This window comes from Oncorhynchus gorbuscha, linkage group LG12 (assembly GCF_021184085.1).
Source record: "Oncorhynchus gorbuscha isolate QuinsamMale2020 ecotype Even-year linkage group LG12, OgorEven_v1.0, whole genome shotgun sequence".
NCBI lineage: Eukaryota > Metazoa > Chordata > Actinopteri > Salmoniformes > Salmonidae > Oncorhynchus > Oncorhynchus gorbuscha.
Window position 1 is genome coordinate 14648365 of NC_060184.1, and position 18971 is coordinate 14667335.

The 18971-nt window shown below is 44.7% G+C and overlaps 1 protein-coding gene across 4 annotated transcripts in view; it reads right to left on the reverse strand.

Moving 5' to 3' along the window:
• capn3b (calpain 3b) overlaps positions 1 to 16680 on the reverse strand; it is a 37443-nt gene extending 20763 nt beyond the window's left edge. For all 4 annotated transcript variants that reach the window (XM_046291189.1, XM_046291187.1, XM_046291188.1 and 1 more), the window contains exons 1-10: positions 16139 to 16680; positions 7252 to 7321; positions 5829 to 5947; positions 4138 to 4271; positions 3720 to 3888; positions 3535 to 3618; positions 2644 to 2741; positions 2390 to 2467; positions 2102 to 2262; positions 1736 to 1908 (exon numbers count right to left, since the gene is read on the reverse strand). In XM_046291189.1, coding sequence (XP_046147145.1) covers positions 1736 to 1908; positions 2102 to 2262; positions 2390 to 2467; positions 2644 to 2741; positions 3535 to 3618; positions 3720 to 3888; positions 4138 to 4271; positions 5829 to 5947; positions 7252 to 7321; positions 16139 to 16432 — 1380 coding nt within the window. In that variant the 5' untranslated portion in view covers positions 16433 to 16680. The remainder of the gene's footprint in view (positions 1 to 1735; positions 1909 to 2101; positions 2263 to 2389; positions 2468 to 2643; positions 2742 to 3534; positions 3619 to 3719; positions 3889 to 4137; positions 4272 to 5828; positions 5948 to 7251; positions 7322 to 16138) is intronic.
• Positions 16681 to 18971: the final 2291 nt, after the last annotated feature.

The following is an 18971-nucleotide window of genomic DNA, read 5'->3' on the forward strand; positions in this document are numbered from 1 at the left end:
ACCACCCTCCGATGTATGACTCGTAACAACCCGTCCTTCATTGTTTGGGCCGAATACGCGCACAACACCTTGCGCTCCTCCTCCACTGGTATGTCCCCGCACGAGTGTCAGTTTGGCTATGCCCCTCCATTGTTCCCAGACCAGGAGGCAGAAGTCAGAGTGCCTTTAGCCTTGAGGTTCGTCAGACGCTGTCGGCTTATGTGGAGGAAGACCCGTCTTAATCTTATGCGTTCCTCACAGAGGTACCATAATATAATAATATAATAATAATATATGCCATTTAGCAGACGCTTTTATCCAAAGCGACTTACAGTCATGTGTGCATACATTCTACGTATGGGTGGTCCCGGGAATCGAACCCACTACCCTGGTGTTACAAGCGCCATGCTCTACCAACTGAGCTACAGAAGGACCAACAACAAGCCAACAGACGTCGCCGTCCCGGGCCTACCCTGCGCCCCGGCCAGAGAGTCTGGCTCTCCACAAGAGACTTACCACTACGGGTGGAGTCTCGCAAGCTGTCCCAAAAATACATTGGTCCTTTTAAGGTTGCCAGGAGAGTTAACCCAGTTTCTTATCGCCTACACTTACCCAGATCCCTTAAGATTAATCCCACGTTTCACATTTCCTTTGTTCCACCTGTTGTTTTTTTCTCCCCTTGTCCCGGCAGACAGACCTCCCCTTCCGCCTCGTGTCATTGGAGGCCAGCTGGCTTATACCGTCCATCGGATACTGGATTCCCGCCGGGTGCAGCAGTCCTGGCAGTATCTGGTGGACTGGGAAGGCTACGGTCCCGAGGAGCGCTCCTGGGTTCCTGCCAAAGACATACTGGACCCTGACCTCATTCGTCAGTTCAGGGCCCTCCACCCTGAGAGAGCTGGTAGGAACGTCAGGAGCCGTTCCTAGGGGGGGGGGATTCTGTCAGGATTTGGCCAGGGTTGTTCCGGTTTTTGGTCACTAGATGCCCCCATTGTGCATTTTGACCTTTTGTTTTCCCTTGATCCCCATTATTATTTGCACCTGTGCCTCGTTTCCCCTGATTGTATTTAAACCCTTTGTTTTCCTCTGTTCTTTGCTCTGTGTTTGTATGTTAGCACCCAGCCCTAGTACTCTGAGAACTCTTGTTGACCCCGGTGGACTCTCTTGTGGATTTCTGTTTTTTGTTCTTGTTTGTTTGTTTTTTGAGTGTCTTTTGAGGCTTTTTGTGCTTTACCTTCCACCTTGTGGATTTACCTTTTTTGTCTTGGAGGATTACCTTTGTTCTTGTAGGATTCCTTTTGAGGTTGTGGAGTTACATGTTTTCCTGAAGAACTTCACTTTTTACTTCATTAAATACACCGTCTCAAGTACTGCTGTGTCTGCCTCATCTTCTGGGTTCTGCCGACTATTCGTGGCTCAGTTGGTTAAGTGACTGTTTCTCACTCCGGAGACCCGGGTTCGTAACCGGGTCCTGACATGATTTGATTTGAAATGCTAGAGCTAGGAATTTTCCTAACCATACCACCTGACCTGGGCCATGTTCAGTAGGGCGCACCATAGCAACATATTTTGAAATGGTAAATAAATGTGAATATTTCTTCAGTAGTTTCGCCCCCTTCCACTCAATTTCGAAAATATGTAACTTGTTTTGTACCGACTGGTCACAACCCAGAAGAATGTCCCAGCATTTATCCTGATTAGGTGATCAAGAATACCTCCAGTTGTGTCCTGTGGTTTATCAGGAGGTATAACCCACCTCGTAGATGGAGAATCCGATGGTGTAAAGCTTGGCACCCTTGCTGCGGTCTTTCCTCCGGCCCTTCTGCATCAGGGCCACCATGACGGTGCATGCCACATGCTCGGGGTCGTCGGGGTCGTCGTCCTCCTCATACAGACGCATGCGGTACTGCGGGTTGGTCCAGAACGTGTCTGTGGGACATCAGAGACGTGGTCAGTGGGGGTCAATGTCTTCATTCTTACTAAGTACTAGTTTTGGCTAACAAGCAGCTGAGAAAGTGTGTAGTTGAAGCAGAATGAAGAGGGCATTATAACCATGATGTGCACCACTACAAATCAGTATATTTCAAACACTATTTTTTCCAGCCCAAAAACAACCGGGTACCTGGGAAGTTCCTGCAGCCTCCGGCGGAGCTGCCTCGTACCCAGCGGCCCTCGTTGACCGCCACCGTCCAGCTATGGGACCTGTCGTCCAGAAGTGTGTCAGGGGTCAGGTTACAGATCTCCAGCTTGGTGAAGTTCTTTTTGAAGTCCTCAAAGGATATCCTATACGGAGAATATAGTAGAATAGAATAGATTGTTGTTTATCCATTTGCACAGGAATCCTTTGTTACAGTGCCCAGCCCTGATGTCAGAAACATTGACAATTATCAGAGTGCTTCGTTCAGCTCACCAAGTCTCGCTCGTCTCAACCGTCTTCTTCTTCAGCCTGGCCTTGTCTGAGCTGGAGATGGTGGACCATTCTTTGGACCTGCGGAGAGAAAATAAAAGTCCCCTTGTTACATGTGGGCCACGTTGTTATGTTATGACTATATTATGTATTTTTATGTTTCTCTTGCTGCACAACCCGTTTCTGGAAGAATAAAAATGATGGATTGATTATTGATTTGAAGGGTTGATTGGTTGGTTGATTGATTCTGCACTCACTTGGCATTCCACGGCCCTTTCCATAGCACCATTCCCCAGGGGTTCCGCATTTGAACTAGGCGAATCTTGGTATCCTTGGTAACCTTAAGCTTGTCACACTAAGAAAGACACCCTTGGTCAGCAGTGAAAGACAGTTTGGCCCGCACCTCATATTAGTGGATACTGTGTTGTAACATATTCATAGAGTTGTTGTTCTTTATTTATTTATTTGTTTTATGCCAGGTTTTATTTTATGCTATTTTCAGAGTGCAATGTACAGATTCAATCAACAACAATACAATAACATTTATTCAGGTTGTTTATCTGTCTAATAATGTAAAGTGCTACGTTACAGTTTGGTATAGTTTTGACCAGAGGCTTTGGCTTTGACCGTGGCTCCATGACCATAACCGTACATTACATTACATGTACCTCGTCTAGTGGCTCCATGACCATAACCGTACCTCGTCTAGTGGCTCCATGACCATAACCGTACCTCCTCTAGTGGCTCCATGACCATAACCGTACCTCCTCTAGTGGCTCCATGACCATAACCGTACCTCGTCTAGTGGCTCCATGACCATAACCGTACCTCCTCTAGTGGCTCCATGACCATAACCGTACCTCCTCTAGTGGCTCCATGACCATAACCGTACCTCGTCTAGTGGCTCCATGACCATAACCGTACCTCGTCTAGTGGCTCCATGACCATAACCGTACCTCCTCTAGTGGCTCCATGACCTTAACCGTACCTCGTCTAGTGGCTCCATGACCATAACCGTACCTCCTCTAGTGGCTCCATGACCTTAACCGTACCTCGTCTAGTGGCTCCATGACCATAACCGTACCTCCTCTAGTGGCTCCATGACCATAACCGTACCTCCTCTAGTGGCTCCATGACCATAACCATACCTCCTCTAGTGCAGTGATAGAGTAGGCGTGGCCTCTGACCAGTCCATTCGCAGTTTCAGTCTCACAGTGACTCGGCAGCAAGGCCTGCGAGAGAGATAGGATGGACAGACCATCAGAACAGAGATACAGGGTCGTGTGGTGCCTGGGTTCAGTCACAGTAGAAAGCACAGAGCAGACGGACTCACGTCTATGGAACAGCCCATCAGAGAGCCTCTCTCCAGGGCTTTCTTCATGATCTTGTAGAGTTCTTTTGGAGCCTCGGACATCTCAAAGAACTCTGTCACACCCCCAGTGAAGTCCTCCATGGCCTCCAGGGTGTTGCCACCTTTCAGGGCCTCGTAGGAACCGTGCAACCTGACCAGAAGACATCCATACAATTTATGATTTTGTAGTAAACTTTACAAATTGTACATCATCTTGTATGATTAAGTGGAGAATACAAAGGTTTGAATTCACTTTGGTCAATCTGAACCAGGTTATGCAAGTGGACAGTGACGCAGAGGCTGGGTTGTCGTTGCTGCTGTTGTTGTTGTTGAGCACCCTTATTTTCTCCAAGGTGTATTATTAATAGACTTTTGTTGTGGCATCATTGTTCACACTTACTTGGCATAAGCCTTCTCCAGCAGAGCGCTCCAGAACTCGTTCTTCCTGAAGGACTTGGTGAACACCAGCTGGTTATTGGAGGTGGGGATACGGTCGTCCACCACGACGTCCACCCATTCGCCATAACGCCAGAACTGAGGGATAATGGAAGCAAGGGAGGTGATGAGAGGGAGTGAGAGCTGGGTTGTGTTCAGTAGGGAGAAAATTAGAAGAAATATTGACACAGGGAGGTTCTACCTGTACTTTTCCAATTAGATCACAGAGTTTCATATTCCCATTGCAACATTTTTTTAAAAAGTGTGCCCTAGTGAAGGTTCAGTGATTTATATTCAGTACAGGGAATATTTTTGGCAAACATGAATAAGATGTAAACTCAGCAACAAAATAAATGTCCCTTTTTCAGGACCCTGTCTTTCAAAGATAATTAATAAAAATCCAAATAACTTCACGGATCTTCATTGTAAAGGGTTTAAACACTGTTTCTCATGCTTGTTCAATGAACCATAAAAAATTAATGAACGTGCACCTGTGGAACGGTCGTTAACACATTTCAAACAGCTTACAGACAGTTGGCAATTAAGGTCACAGTTATGAAAACTTAGCACACTAAAGAGGCCTTTCTACTGACACTGAAAAACACCAAAAAAAGATGCCTAACCCTAACCCAGCTGCCCGAGTTACGCCAGCAATGCACAGTCCCGCCATCAGTGCTCAGACTGTCCGCAATAGGCTGAGAGAGGCTGGACTGAGGGCTTGTAAGCCTGTTGTAAGGCAGGTCCTCACCAGACATCACCGGCAACAACATCGCCTAAGGGCACAAACCCACCTTTACTGGACAAGACAGGACTGGCAAAAGTGCTCTTCACTGACAAGTTTTGTCTCACCAGGGGTGATGGTCGGATTCGCATTTATCGTCAAAGGAATGAGCATTACACCGAGGCCTGTACTCTGGAGAAGGATCGATTTGGAGGTGGAGGGTCCGTCATGGTCTGGGGCGGTGTGTCACAGCATCATCAGACTGAGCTTGTTGTCATTGCAGGGAATCTCAACGCTGTGCGTTACATGTGGTACCCTTCCTGCAGGCTCATCCTGACATGACCCTCGAGCATGATAATGCTACCAACCATACTGCTTGTTCTGTGCGTGATTTCCTGCTAGGCAGGAATGTCAGTGTTTTGCCATGGCCAGCGAAGAGCCCGGATCTTCGGAGCACGTTTGGGACCTGTTGGATCGGAGGGTGAGGGCTAGGGCCATTCCCCCCCAGAAATGTCCGGGAACTTGCAGGTGCCTTGGTGGAAGAGTGGGGTAACATCTCACAGCAAGAACTGGCAAATCTGGTGCAGTCCATGAGGAGGAGATCCGATCCAGTACTTAATGCAGCTGGTGGCCACACCAGATACTGACTGTTACTTTTGATTTTGACCCCCCCCCCCCCCCCCCTTTGTTCAGGGACACATTATTAAAATTCTGTTAGTCACATGTCGGTGGAACTTGTTCAGTTTATGTCTCAGTTGTTGAATCTTGTTATGTTCATACAAATATTTACACATGTTAAGTTTGCTGAAAATAAACGCAGTTGACAGTGAGAGGACATTTCTTTTTAATAGGTTTTAGTAGAGTTTAGTAGGTTCTGAGTCTACATATATCGATTGAATACTTCCCAGGTGACTTTGACCACCACCATACAGTACCTGGAAATGGAAGATACCAGCGTAGTTCTCTGTGAAACTCTGGTCTGATGGGATAACTCTGTACAGCAGCTTGTCATTCAGTGTCAGACAGGCAATAGCAGCAAGCAGCCAGCAGTCACCTGCAGGGAACAACAAAACGTTTTGCCTCGAAAAAGAAAAAATGAGCGTTTTATTATTGTACAAGTTCAGGTACACCCTGCCCATTTCAGTCAGCTTTCTTCCCTTTGGTTCTGAATGAATATGACCCTGATCATAACACTGAATTCAACTGTAAGTGGATATAGGACTATGTAGCGCTATGGAATGTGTATGTTCATTCTTTATTGACACTGCTCCTTTGAGGTGTGATCTAGAGGGAATGAACCCCCAGACAGAAACAGTAGCCTACACGGCTACATCTACCTACAGCAAAGAGGCTGAGACCAAGTACATAGTACCATGGCTGAGTCAGGATCCCTATACACTACTGACTCCTTACGCCCAGCTTAAGGGTATCTACTTGCATGGCTATTTTCTGAACTATGTCAAAAACATGGTCTGGTGTAGTTTGACTGCGGCAGGCCCAGTACGTTTTCAAGCAGGCATTTAGCAGATGTTATGGGAGAGGGGTTTCTGTTACACAGCACTCAAACACAAGTGCATGCCACGCGTGCAACACACACCGCACGCACGCTGTGCACACACACACACACCCTGCTGCAGGTGTCAGTCTTTTACAGTGAACCGTGTAGTTACTAGGGGGGTAACATTTAGTCTCACATGCCTTAATTTCTCACACCATCTTTCCATCCTCACTCTCAACATGAGAGCTCCTTAATTGCATCCCCAGCTGTCTGTGCGTCGCAAACTTTGTCTGCCCTCTTCTTTTTCACTGTGCCGAGACACTATGGCTTCAGTTTGAACAGGGGCCGCTAATTAGCGAATGCTATTTGTGCTGTTAGATAACACCTGTCTAACTTTAGATTTTCTCACATCCAAGTCTGGCATGACTCAATGCTGAATCGTCACTGTCTACTTGTACTTGTCTACAGTACTCTGCAGATGTTATTAGTCAGATGTTGCTGCTTCATACCATCGACCATGAGCATACTTTTAGCAACAAGAGTCTTACCCAGTGATGTCATACAGTGCATGATTTCTGTGGTCTTACCCAGTGATGTCATACAGTGCATGATTTCTGTGGACTTACCCAGTGATGTCATACAGTGCATGATTTCTGTGGTCTTACCCAGTGATGTCATACAGTGCATGATTTCTGTGGTCTTAGCCAGTGATGTCATACAGTGCATGATTTCTGTGGTCTTGCCCAGTGATGTCATACAGTGCATGATTTATGTGGTCTTACCCAGTGCTGTCATACAGTGCATGATTTCTGTGGTCTTACCCAGTGATGTCATACAGTGCATGATTTCTGTGGTCTTACCCAGCTCTCCTTGACAGATGTCTGTCCTACTAGCTCCGTCTATGATGAACTGGGGGTTGTCACAGATTTCCTGCCAAACAAAGAAACAGAAGAACAGCTGTAGCCATGGTAAAGTTGTTGGGATGTGCTACGGGGTGTGGAACGTCTTGTGAGAGGGTCAATCTATTATCATTTACATTACATTTAAGTCATTTAGCAGACGCTCTTATCCAGATAGTACTATGTCTTCTGGGGAATATCTTGACTGTACCATGATAATAACATGACTTACAAAAATATCACGCTACATTACTAGATGGATAAATTATTGTCTTATGCACAGATTGAAGGCCTAAAATAGTCCGGTGTACTTTGGCAGAAAATAGAGTTGCACATTTTGGGGACTATTCAGAGGTGGAAACTTTCTGCGGGGATTAATTGAAAAATATGCAAATGAATATTAATCCCATTTAAATGTAGATGTTTTTTGCATTGGAAATATGTACCATATATGGAGACAGAAACATAAACATTTTACCTTATCATAAGTATACATAATTGCAAATGATTAAATCCTTCCAATATATATATATATATTTTTGTTTTTGTTACGAATTGAACTTTCATTAAATGAGTTGACTCTTCCCATGGGTTGATTTCACTGAACAACAAAAGAAGGGAATATTGAATGATTCCCAATGATCCATCGCATCTCCCAAAAACGTTTTCAACATACATCAAATCAAATCAAATCAAATTTATTTATATAGCCCTTCGTACATCAGCTGATATCTCAAAGTGCTGTACAGAAACCCAGCCTAAAACCCCAAACAGCAAACAATGCAGGTGTAAAAGCACGGTGGCTAGGAAAAACTCCCTAGAAAGGCCAAAACCTAGGAAGAAACCTAGAGAGGAACCGGGCTATGTGGGGTGGCCAGTCCTCTTCTGGCTGTGCCGGGTAGAGATTATAACAGAACATGACCAAGATGTTCAAATGTTCATAAATGACCAGCATGGTCAAATAATAATAAGGCAGAACAGTTGAAACTGGAGCAGCAGCACAGTCAGATGGACTGGGGACAGCAAGGAGCCATCATGTCAGGTAGTCCTGGGGCACGGTCCTAGGGCTCAGGTCCTCCGAGAGAGAGAAAGAAAGAGAGAATTAGAGAGAGCATATGTGGGGTGGCCAGTCCTCTTCTGGCTGTGCCAGGTGGAGATTATAACAGAACGTGGCCAAGATGTTCAAATGTTCATAAATGACCAGCATGGTTGAATAATAGTAAGGCAGAACAGTTGAAACTGGAGCAGGAGCATGGCCAGGTGGACTGGGGACAGCAAGGAGTCCTCATGTCAGGTAGTCCTGGGACATGGTCCTAGGGCCCAGGCCAGTTGAAACTGGAGCAGCAGCATGGCCAGGTGGACTGGGGACAGCAAGGAGTCATCATGTCAGGTAGTCCTGGGGCATGGTTCTAGGGCTCAGGTCCTCCGAGAGAGAGAAAGAAAGAGAGAAGGAGAGAATTAGAGAACGCACACTTAGATTTACACAGGACACCGAATAGGACAGGAGAAGTACTCCAGATAAACAAACTGACCCTAGCCCCCGACACATAAACTACTGCAGCATAAATACTGGAGGCTGAGACAGGAGGGGTCAGGAGACACTGTGGCCCCATCCGAGGACACCCCGGACAGGGCCAAACAGGAAGGATATAACCCCACCCACTTTGCCAAAGCACAGCCCCCACACCACTAGAGGGAAATCTTCAACCACCAACTTACCATCCTGAGACAAGGCCGAGTATAGCCCACAAAGATCTCCGACACGGTACAACCCAAGGGGTGGGGGGGAACCCAGACAGGCCGACCACAACAGTGAATCAACCCACCCAGGTGACGCATCCCCCCCCAGGGACGGCACGAGAGAGAGCCCCAGCAAGCCAGTGACTCAGCCCCGTAACAGGGTTAGAGGCAGAGAATCCCAGTGGAAAAGGGGAACCGGCCAGGCAGAGACAGCAAGGGCGGTTCGTTGCTCCAGAGCCTTTCCGTTCACCTTCCCACTCCTGGGCCAGACTACACTCAATCATATGACCCACTGAAGAGATGAGTCTTCAGTAAAGACTTAAAGGTTGAGACCGAGTTTGCGTCTCTGACATGGGTAGGCAGACCGTTCCATAAAAATGGAGCTCTATAGGAGAAAGCCCTGCCTCCAGCTGTTTGCTTAGAAATTCTAGGGACAATTAGGAGGCCTGCGTCTTGTGACCGTAGCGTACGTATAGGTCTGTACGGCAGGACCAAATCAGAAAGGTAGGTAGGAGCAAGCCCATCTGTAAAATTGTAGTCTAGAAACTAAAGCTGTGGTTGTCTTCCTGTCAGGCTTCCATATCTTCTCCCTGGACCTCCTCAATGTCCACTTCTTGAACATCAGACTCTGGGGCCTCATCTTCACTGTCACTTTCCAACCTTGTTGAGGATGGCTTGTTGTCAGGCTCAAAAAGCCTCAAATTTGCCCAGATGGCCACCAATTTTAAAGTCCTTGTATTGGTCAGCCTGTTGCGTGCTTTGGTGCGTGTGTTCCCGAACAAGAACCAGTTGCCCTCTGAGGCGGCAGATGTTGGTGGGATTTGGAGGATGCTGGAGGCAACAGGGGATAGAGCCTCAGACCCACAAAGTCCCTTCCACCAGGTGGCTGATGAGATATGTTGGCATGACTGCCATATTGGATCTGCATCCCAAAACCCTTGCTTGGAACTGTACTTCGCCAGACTGCCAAGAACCTTGCCCTCATCCAGGCCAAGGTGGCGATACACGGTAGTGATGACACCATAGGCCTTGTTGATCTCTGCACCAGACAGGATGCTCTTGACAGCATACTTGGGGTCCAACATGTACACTGTGGTGTGTATGGGCTTCAGGGAGAAGTCTTCATGCTTTTTGATGTATTTCAGAACTGCAGTTTCCTCTGCTTGGAGCAACAGTGAAGTGGGCAGGACAGTACGGATTTCTTCTCTTACATCTGCAAGCAGTCTGAACATCAGACAGGATGGCATCGTCTCCTAAATCCGTGCAATGGCTACTGCTATAGGTTTCCGGAGTTTCAGGCTGCTTACCACTCTCTCCCAAAATACATCATCCAGGAGGATCCAGGAGGATCCAGGAGGATCTTCTTGATGGGGCTGTCCATATCGGCAGACTGGGATATGGCCATTTCTTGGAGAGACTCCTTCCCCTCCCAGAGACTATCAAACATGATTACAACACCACCCCAACGGGGGTTGCTGGGCAGCTTCAATGTGGTGCTCTTATTCTTCTCACTTTGCTTGGTGAGATAGATTGTTGCTATAACTTGATGAACCTTCAAATACCTAATGATTTTCTTGGCTCTCTTGTAGAGTGTATCCATTGTTTTCAGTGCCATGTTGTCCTTCAGGAGCAGATTCAATGCATGAGCAGCACAGCCAATGGGTGTGATGTGAGGGTAGGACTCCTCCACTTTAGACCAAGCAGCCTTCATGTTCGCAGCATTGTCTGACATCAGTGCAAATAACTTTTGTGGTCCAAGGTCATTGATAACTGCATTCAGCTCATCTGCAATGTAGAGACCGGTGTGTCTGTTATCCCTTGTGTCTGTGCCCTTGTAGAATACTGGTTGACTGGTGGAGATGATGTAGTTAATTATACCTTGCCCACGAACAGTTGACCACCCATCAGAGATGATTGCAATACAGTCTGCTTTCTCTATGATTTGCTTGACCTTCACTTGAACTCTGCTGAACTCTGCATCCAGCACATGAGTATATAAAGCATGTCTGGTTGGAGGGGTGTATGCTGGGTGAAGAACATTTAGAAATCTCTTCCAATACACATTGCCTGTGATCATCAGAAGTGAACCAGTTGCAATTCCTGCGTTCCTCCATTGAGTCAAAAAACATAGGATTTGAGGAGGACCATGAGCTGTTTCTATCAATAAGGTGTCAAATAGAAGTAGAGGGACCTTTGTCAGAGGTTGCTTGTTGTGACGGCTGAGGGAACTTTATGCACTTGGCCAGATGATTCTGCATCTTTGTTGCGTTCTTCATATAGGATTTGGCACAGTATTTACAAATGTACACAGCTGTTCCTTCTACATTAGCTGCAGTGAAATTTCCCCACATTTTCCTGTAAAGATTAGAGAACAAATAGTTTTAAAAAACAAATACAATTCCATGTACAGATAAATTGTTAAGAAGTTAAACAACTCCTTTATAAGATAAATGTTTTAAAATGAAACATGTATGGAAACAGGTGAATTAACATTCCTCAGTAAGCAGGCTCAAGCAAACTAAAACTCACATGGTAGCAAAAACTAACTAGCAGAAATTGTTCACAAGTTAGTAATGATTTAAACACACTTTTCTGTAGGCTACTATTTACTAGTTAACAAAAAATAATTTATGTCATATAAAATATATTCACCCCAGCCAGTATTGTAATCAAAATTTACCAGAAAGCATGTAGTCCTTGGCTTAGACAGTGTAGTAGTGTGGGCTCAATAGCATCTCATTAGTGTGCAAGATCTTGAGTATCAGCTGTACATGTGATGGAAGAGTGCACTGCACATGTGATGGAAGAATGCACTGTGCATGCAGAGGGTTGCAATTCCATTGAATTGGTGACAGTTTAACCAAAATTGCCTTATTGCCTTATGTGTATCCCACAATAAAAGTTCACTGTTATGAGCATTCTTTTTTGATGAATTTAAGCTTAATTTACCATGAAAAATTCCTGAAAATTTTGGGAAATTTCCGGGAAAGTTTCCGATCCTTTGCAACCCTAGCAGCAACTAAGAGACGTTTATTTTATACAATCTCCTATAGTGATTAACAGGTGTTGCCCAGACATAAAATGTTGGTCAAAACACATGCATTCAAAACTGGAGTCAACCTCACTTTACAATCATGTCTTCATGAGTGGAATATGAAGGAGGGATGCAAGGCCCAGCCAAAAAACTCTTTGCACAACGTAAGTGATAAGTGATAGATCCATAGGGAAAACATAGTAACAGTAGACCAAGTCATCTGCTCACAGCTATTTTAAGTGGTACAGCAAAATGCAGTAGCGGCCTTAAAGTGGGGTCCTCATACCAAACATAGAAATAGTTATTCTACTGTATTTCTAGGATGCCAACAGAGCTGGGAAGGGCTGGCACAAAGAGGTATAGTGTTAAACTTTACTTAAATGGTGTTGGAATTGTGAGAGAGTATGACTAACTCATTTGAAAAGCCCTGATAAGTTTGATCTACATCGAGCAAACTGACGAGCAGTTACATAATCCACCATGTTTCGACTGGGTCAATAACTAATTTTACAGTACAACGTAGCTGGTGACCGGATGTAAACTCTGTCATGTAAAGGCCTAACAGTATAAACATACTGCAGTCATTTCAAGACAGGATTAAAAGTAGGAAGATCATGCACATAAACAAACGATACCACCTGGCAAACGCAGTGTGCAGGTTTTTCTTAAAAACGAAATGACAAAAATAGGAAGAATTTGCACCGAAGCAGTCTGGCGACAGGAAATTATATAGAAGAGAAAAGGACTAGACCCCTGGGGAGAGGACTTGACCTCTGGGGAGAGGTTGGGACCCCTGGGGTTGTTTCAGAGTCTGGTTGGTTGCTCTTATTCTTTGGTTGGGTTGAAGAATACTAGTTACAACCATGAATGAGACAACTTAGTGAATTATGACCTCTGCCATTAAAAGCAGCTGTCACAGGTCACAACCTCTAGAGTTTTCCTACCAAGGGTTAATGTATTTGGTAATACCTCTGGACATCTCACTTAACCTGGACAAAGATTGAATGCCAAAGGATCTACGTTAAGGGGAATGAGTTGAACTACAACCATCTTCAAATAGTTTGGCCTGTCTGTAGTGCAAGAAGGGTGGGCTTTGTGGTTTAGGGACTATTCCATTGGCTCCATTGCACCAGAAAAGCTCAATCAAGCACAGCTGAAATATTGTTCTAATATTATTTAACCCAGGTCTTGATCTCATTATTGACGATAGAGAAAGTGAAAGTCCATCTACAGTCCATAATAATGAATGAATGAAATGTAAGGTTCTGTCATTGGTGTGGATATATTTCGGTGTTTGTAGGAGTGTGTAGTGGTCACATCTTGTTTTATGGAAGCATATGTTAAAGCAGTATTGGAAGAGGTCATTATTAAAATGGCTTGAGTTTCACGACTCAGTCACGACTCAGTCACGACTCAGTCATGACTCAGTCATGACTCAGTCACGACTCAAGGGGACGAGTCAGCAAATTGACAAATACTTGGATCGGATCCATATGCACCAACATGATTTCTCCACACCTTTAAGTGTGCGAAGAACGATTGCTTCACCACCAACTTAGACCAGTCTTACTGCTGACCTTGTGAGAGAGTTGAACTCGCATGGGCTTAAAATGGTTCAACTTCATCAATGCTGGTGGATTTATAAATGTACAATTTTGACCCAATGGCAAATTTATCAATTTTTTTCTGCAACCTGATCAGGGCCAAATTCCGGAGCTCCCCGGGGTGGTTATATATAACATACAGTACAGTAGTTCTAATTATATCCACCATCTGGAAAAATAGGTTGGATATACCAAGCCATCATCTTTTTCCTAAGATGTCTCGAGACATCTTGAGACATTAAATTAAGATGTATTGAGACAGTTTGAGACATTGCAAATTTTCAAGACATCTTAATACATTTAAAGGTGCAATCCGAATTAGAAAACAATACAAAAGTGGGCCACCCTCCCTCTGTTTTGGTAAAAAGCTGAGGGATGGGCCTGGAGAAATGTAACCAATCAACATAGACAGAGCTAAGACTGACCAGCCAAGAGATCAAAATGATAGCTTTAACCATATTCTGAGGTTATACATCGTTTACACAAGCTTATATTTGAGGTTCTTATGGGGTACGAATGTTTAACTAAGCTCTTGAGGCATTAATAGTTATATTCTTCAATAATCAGTGGGTACATATCATTAATTTATAAGTAAACAAAATGGATGTAGCAACTGCAGATTGCCCCTTTTTAAGGAACATTTTGAAGGCATGTCTTTTAACTTCTCAAGGCATGGTAATGGATGGGTATGTATGGTTGACATGGTGTGGTATAGTTTTGTACACATGGGACGAAAGCGTAACACAATTCAGACCAGCTTGAACAAAAAAGGGAATCAAGTGTTCAAATGACGTCCTTGATAATCCAAAAAAAGCATTTCTTACCTCAGGACACTTCCTGGGGTGACTATCCCAGAATGAGTTTTAGCATTGTTTTAGTTGTTAAATCCCTGAATGAGGCAGGTGCAACATTTGCATCTGATGCAAAGGCTTAGTAAATCTGGGCCTTCAACCAAGTTTTCAATATCAAGTTAGTAAAGATCTGAGTTATGGTGGATAGAATGTCAGGTCAGCCTGTCCACTCCAGCAGTAAACCCCTCTTTGGCACCTACCTCATCACATGAGGTGCCCCGTGGGTTCACAGGAAGGCTAACCTCATACCCCTGATTTAGACCTTGGATAATGTTGACCCTTTGGCTTTAAGTTAAACTTGGTCACATCGAGGTCAAGCTATCATGACTGCAAGTCAGTAAGACACCATTAGTCCTGTGACATTCCATGACTGGAAAACAACTGAGTAACACCAACTGTGGGCTTAAGCAATTTTATGCACTAACATGAGACACTCCAGATTAGAGCTTTTGCTAAATGACTAAAATGTTCCATAGAAATGCAAACACACCCATGTATGAGCCTTCACAATGTCTTATTACAAGGATTCTTGTGAGGTTTATAATATGTTATCTCTCTTTCAAGTAAAATGTTCAACTGACTCAAAATGGCTGTTATTTTATTTAGTCAGGATCATCAAGAGATGATAATAAGACATTGTAAGGGGGCATACATGCTTACGACAAGTGTTATGCAATATAACAGCGTTATGATGCATTGTAACTGCATTACACTTGCAGGCTTTGAGGTAACGTGTTACCCTCTCATTATTTTCATCTTGGAATGAGAATCCACCAACAACTACAACATAAGATTCACATACTGTTGACTTACATGAATACCAAGACTGCAAAGTCAAAAATACACTGGTTTTGCCAGTCGGAGAGTCTTGTAACAGCACACTGCCTAACAAGACTGATTATTGGTTGACTATAATATCCCAAATCTCCCTCTGCTCTCTCGCTGTAAGCCTCGTGGCGTGACTGGCGGTACTGTAGTGAGGCCTGCCTGTTGCAGAGTCTCAGCTGTCTGTGATTCTAGAACCTGATGATCCGCAGCTATGAGCCTACAAATATTCAGCAGAATTGCTCTCGCTTTCCCCCAGGTTATTTACCAGAAGTGATGTCATAACAATGTTTTTGCAGCTAATGAAGAGAGATTTGATCTTAGGCTGAGTGATAATACCTTACCACAAGTGGGTTGCTGTTTTTGTTAATCTACTTGTCTGCAGCCTTTAGCCCTAATATGTTTTCAAAAACTTTGACACACTTCATCAAGAGCTGGGGTGGTAGGTGTAACAGAGTAGGTCCCATCCCTGGCCCGACTTGGGCTCAAACCAGGGACACATTGACCAAAAGCATTTCTTACTCAAAAAGGACAGAGATGTTCTCTAGTAGAACCTAACTATCTATTTATTTTCCTTTTGTGATACAGTGGTGCAGTCTTTATTGCAATATAAGTTCCATCTTAACAGCTTTACAATTTGTACATGTTTATCTAGCCCTGATAGATCTGTTCTGATGGCTCCTTCAATTGACTATGTAAATGTAAACATATCCTACCCCAACATACAGGTACAGTTCCAACCTTGAGGCAAGGTGTACTTCACCCCTGCTAGTGGGAAAACAGATGACACTCACCGTTGGGCGCTTCCACTCAAATTCAATGGGAAATTTGCTGCTGTACCAAAGAGAGGAATCATTGGGTGGGAACAGAGGGTCTTCAAACAGGACTTTCTTGTGTACGTATTTGTCTCGCAACTCTAAGAAGTTCTTCAGGCGCTTGGCATCTTTGACGGCCTCGTTTCTGCTCAAAATGGCAGTATAGATACTGTTGCTGGCCGTGAAGGGGTAGTCAGTCTTACCCTCAGGTACATCAGGTGATGCTTCAGTTTCCAATGCCACCTTCACTGAAGTTTCCTCAACAAGGGCCATCTTGGCTTTGTTATTCCCCTTATGCGTGTCCTTGTTCCCCCTATCAGTGTGAGCTTCCCCCTTTAGTATGTACGTTAGTCAGTCCAAATGAATGAAAGTGAGGATTCTTTTCAGATTTCAATGCAAGAGCATGAACTTGCAAAACATCCCTGATAAACTTCCCTTCGTCCTTCCTCGTGCTTTCCTCTCACTCTCAGTTCCTTTATATGCTGGGGGCACTCACAATACCAAACACACCCTCCAACCCACACTCATAAACACACACTGACACTTTTGCCTTTGCAGGTCTATAAATAGGCCCCTTGAAAAGTGGGGAGGAGGCCGCTCTGAAAAGGACTACCGCTCTGAAAAGGACTACCGCTCCGAACATTTCTAAGTCTACAGTGTAGGTCTACAATTCACTAGGTGGGAGATGGCAGATTGGGAAAGCAGGCTTGGGCATGGGCAAGCAGGCCCCACATACCAATATTATACATACCATGTAATGATACCTACACTAACTTTACCATGTCTCTCCCTGATATCAGCTACAGTCAAGAACACAATTTTGCTGATTGAATTTGAGTTGTTGGGTTGTGAAATGGATTTGTGGTGGGCCTGTAGTGTAGCTGATGAGGATGATGAATTGAACCTGTGGATTGCAAAAGCATTTTACATGACTCTCTGTCGTTCTCTGTGTCCAATGTTTAGTCTGTCCATCTGGGTGGTGTGCACTGTAGCCTTTACCAGTATGGCACCAGGCAGAGCATTGATAAACATGAACCATATTTATCTGAGGGAAACAATAGCCATAGGATAATGCAGTGCATTCAGAAAGTATTCAGACCCCTTACCTTTGTCCACATTGTTACATTACAGCCTTATTCTAAAATGGATTAAATAAAACATTTTCCTCATCATTTGGAAAGGCACACACTTGTCTATATAAGGTCCAACAGTTGACAGAGCATGTCAAAGCAAAAACCAAGCCATGAGGTCGAGGGAATTGTCCATTGAGCTCCGAGACAGGATTGTGTCGAGGCACAGATCTGGGGAAGGGTACCAAAAAAAATGTCTGCAGCATTGAAGGTCCCCAAGAACACAGTGGCCTCCATCATTCTTAAATGGAAGAAGTTTGGAACCGGGCAGACAGACTCTTCCTAGAGCTGGCTGCCTGGGCCAAACTGAGCAATCGGGGGAGAAGGGCCTCGATCAGGGAGGTGACCAAGAACCCGATGGTCTCTCTGACAGCGCTCCAGAGTTCCTCTGTGGAGATGGGAGAACCTTCCAGAAGGACAACCATCTCTGCAGCACTCCATAAATAAGGCCTTTATGGTAGTGGCTAGATGGAAGACACTCCTCAGTACAAGGCACATGACAGTCCGCTTGGAGTTTGCCATAAGGCACCTAAAGGACTCTCAGACCATGAGAACAAGATTCTCTGGTCTGATGAAACCAATATTGAACTCTTTTGCCTGAATGCCAAGCGTCACATCTGGAGGAAACCTGGCACCATCCCTGTGGCGACGCATGGTGGTGGCAGCATCATGCTGTGGGGATGTTTTTCAGCAGCAGGGACTGGGAGATGAGTCAGAATCGAGGGAAAAATGAACAGAGCAAAGTACAGAGAGATCCTTGATGAAAACTTGCTCCAGAGACTGGGGTGAAGGTTCACCTTCCAACAGGACAACGACCCTAAGCACACAGCCAAGACAACACGAGAGTGGCTTCGGGACAAGTCTCTGAGTGGCCCGGCCAAAGCCCAGACTTGAACCTGATCGAACATCACTGGAGACACCTGACAATTGCTGTGCAGTGATGCTCCCCAGAGCTTGAGAGGATCTGCAGAGGGAATGGGAGCAACTCCCCAAATACAGCTGTGCCAAGCTTGTAGCGTCATACCCAGGAAGACTGTAAAGGCTGTAATCACTGCCAAAGGTGCTTCAACAAAGTATTGAGTATGAATACTTATGTAAATGTTATATTTCCAGGGATTTTTATTTCAAAAATTGGCAAACGTATAAAAACGTGATTTTGCTTTGTCATTATGGGGTATTGTGTGTAGATTGATGAGGGGGAAAACTAAACAATGTAATCAATTTTAGAATAAAGCTGTAACATAACAAAATGTGGAAAAAGTCAAGGGGTCTGAATACTTTTAGACTACACACTATGATAGGGCCAATGTCATATGGCAACTCCTGCTCTCTCTCTCTCTCTCTCTCTCTCTCTCTCTCTCTCTCTCTCTCTCTCTCTCTCTCTCTCTCTCTCTCTCACACACACACACACACACACACACACACACACACACACACACACACACACACACACACACACACACACACACACACTCTCTCTCTCTCTCTCTCTCTCTCTCTCTCTCTCTCTCTCTCTCTCTCTCTCTCTCTCTCTCTCTCTCCAGGCTGTCAGAATGACTTATTTGAAGGATTAATTGCTAGAATCTTAATTTGAATCTGTGGAATAAGAATGTTTCTGCGTGGGGCATGCTAAAGGGCATGAGTGTCCCCTACTGGTTTACTAATTCCACTTCAAGCAGCTG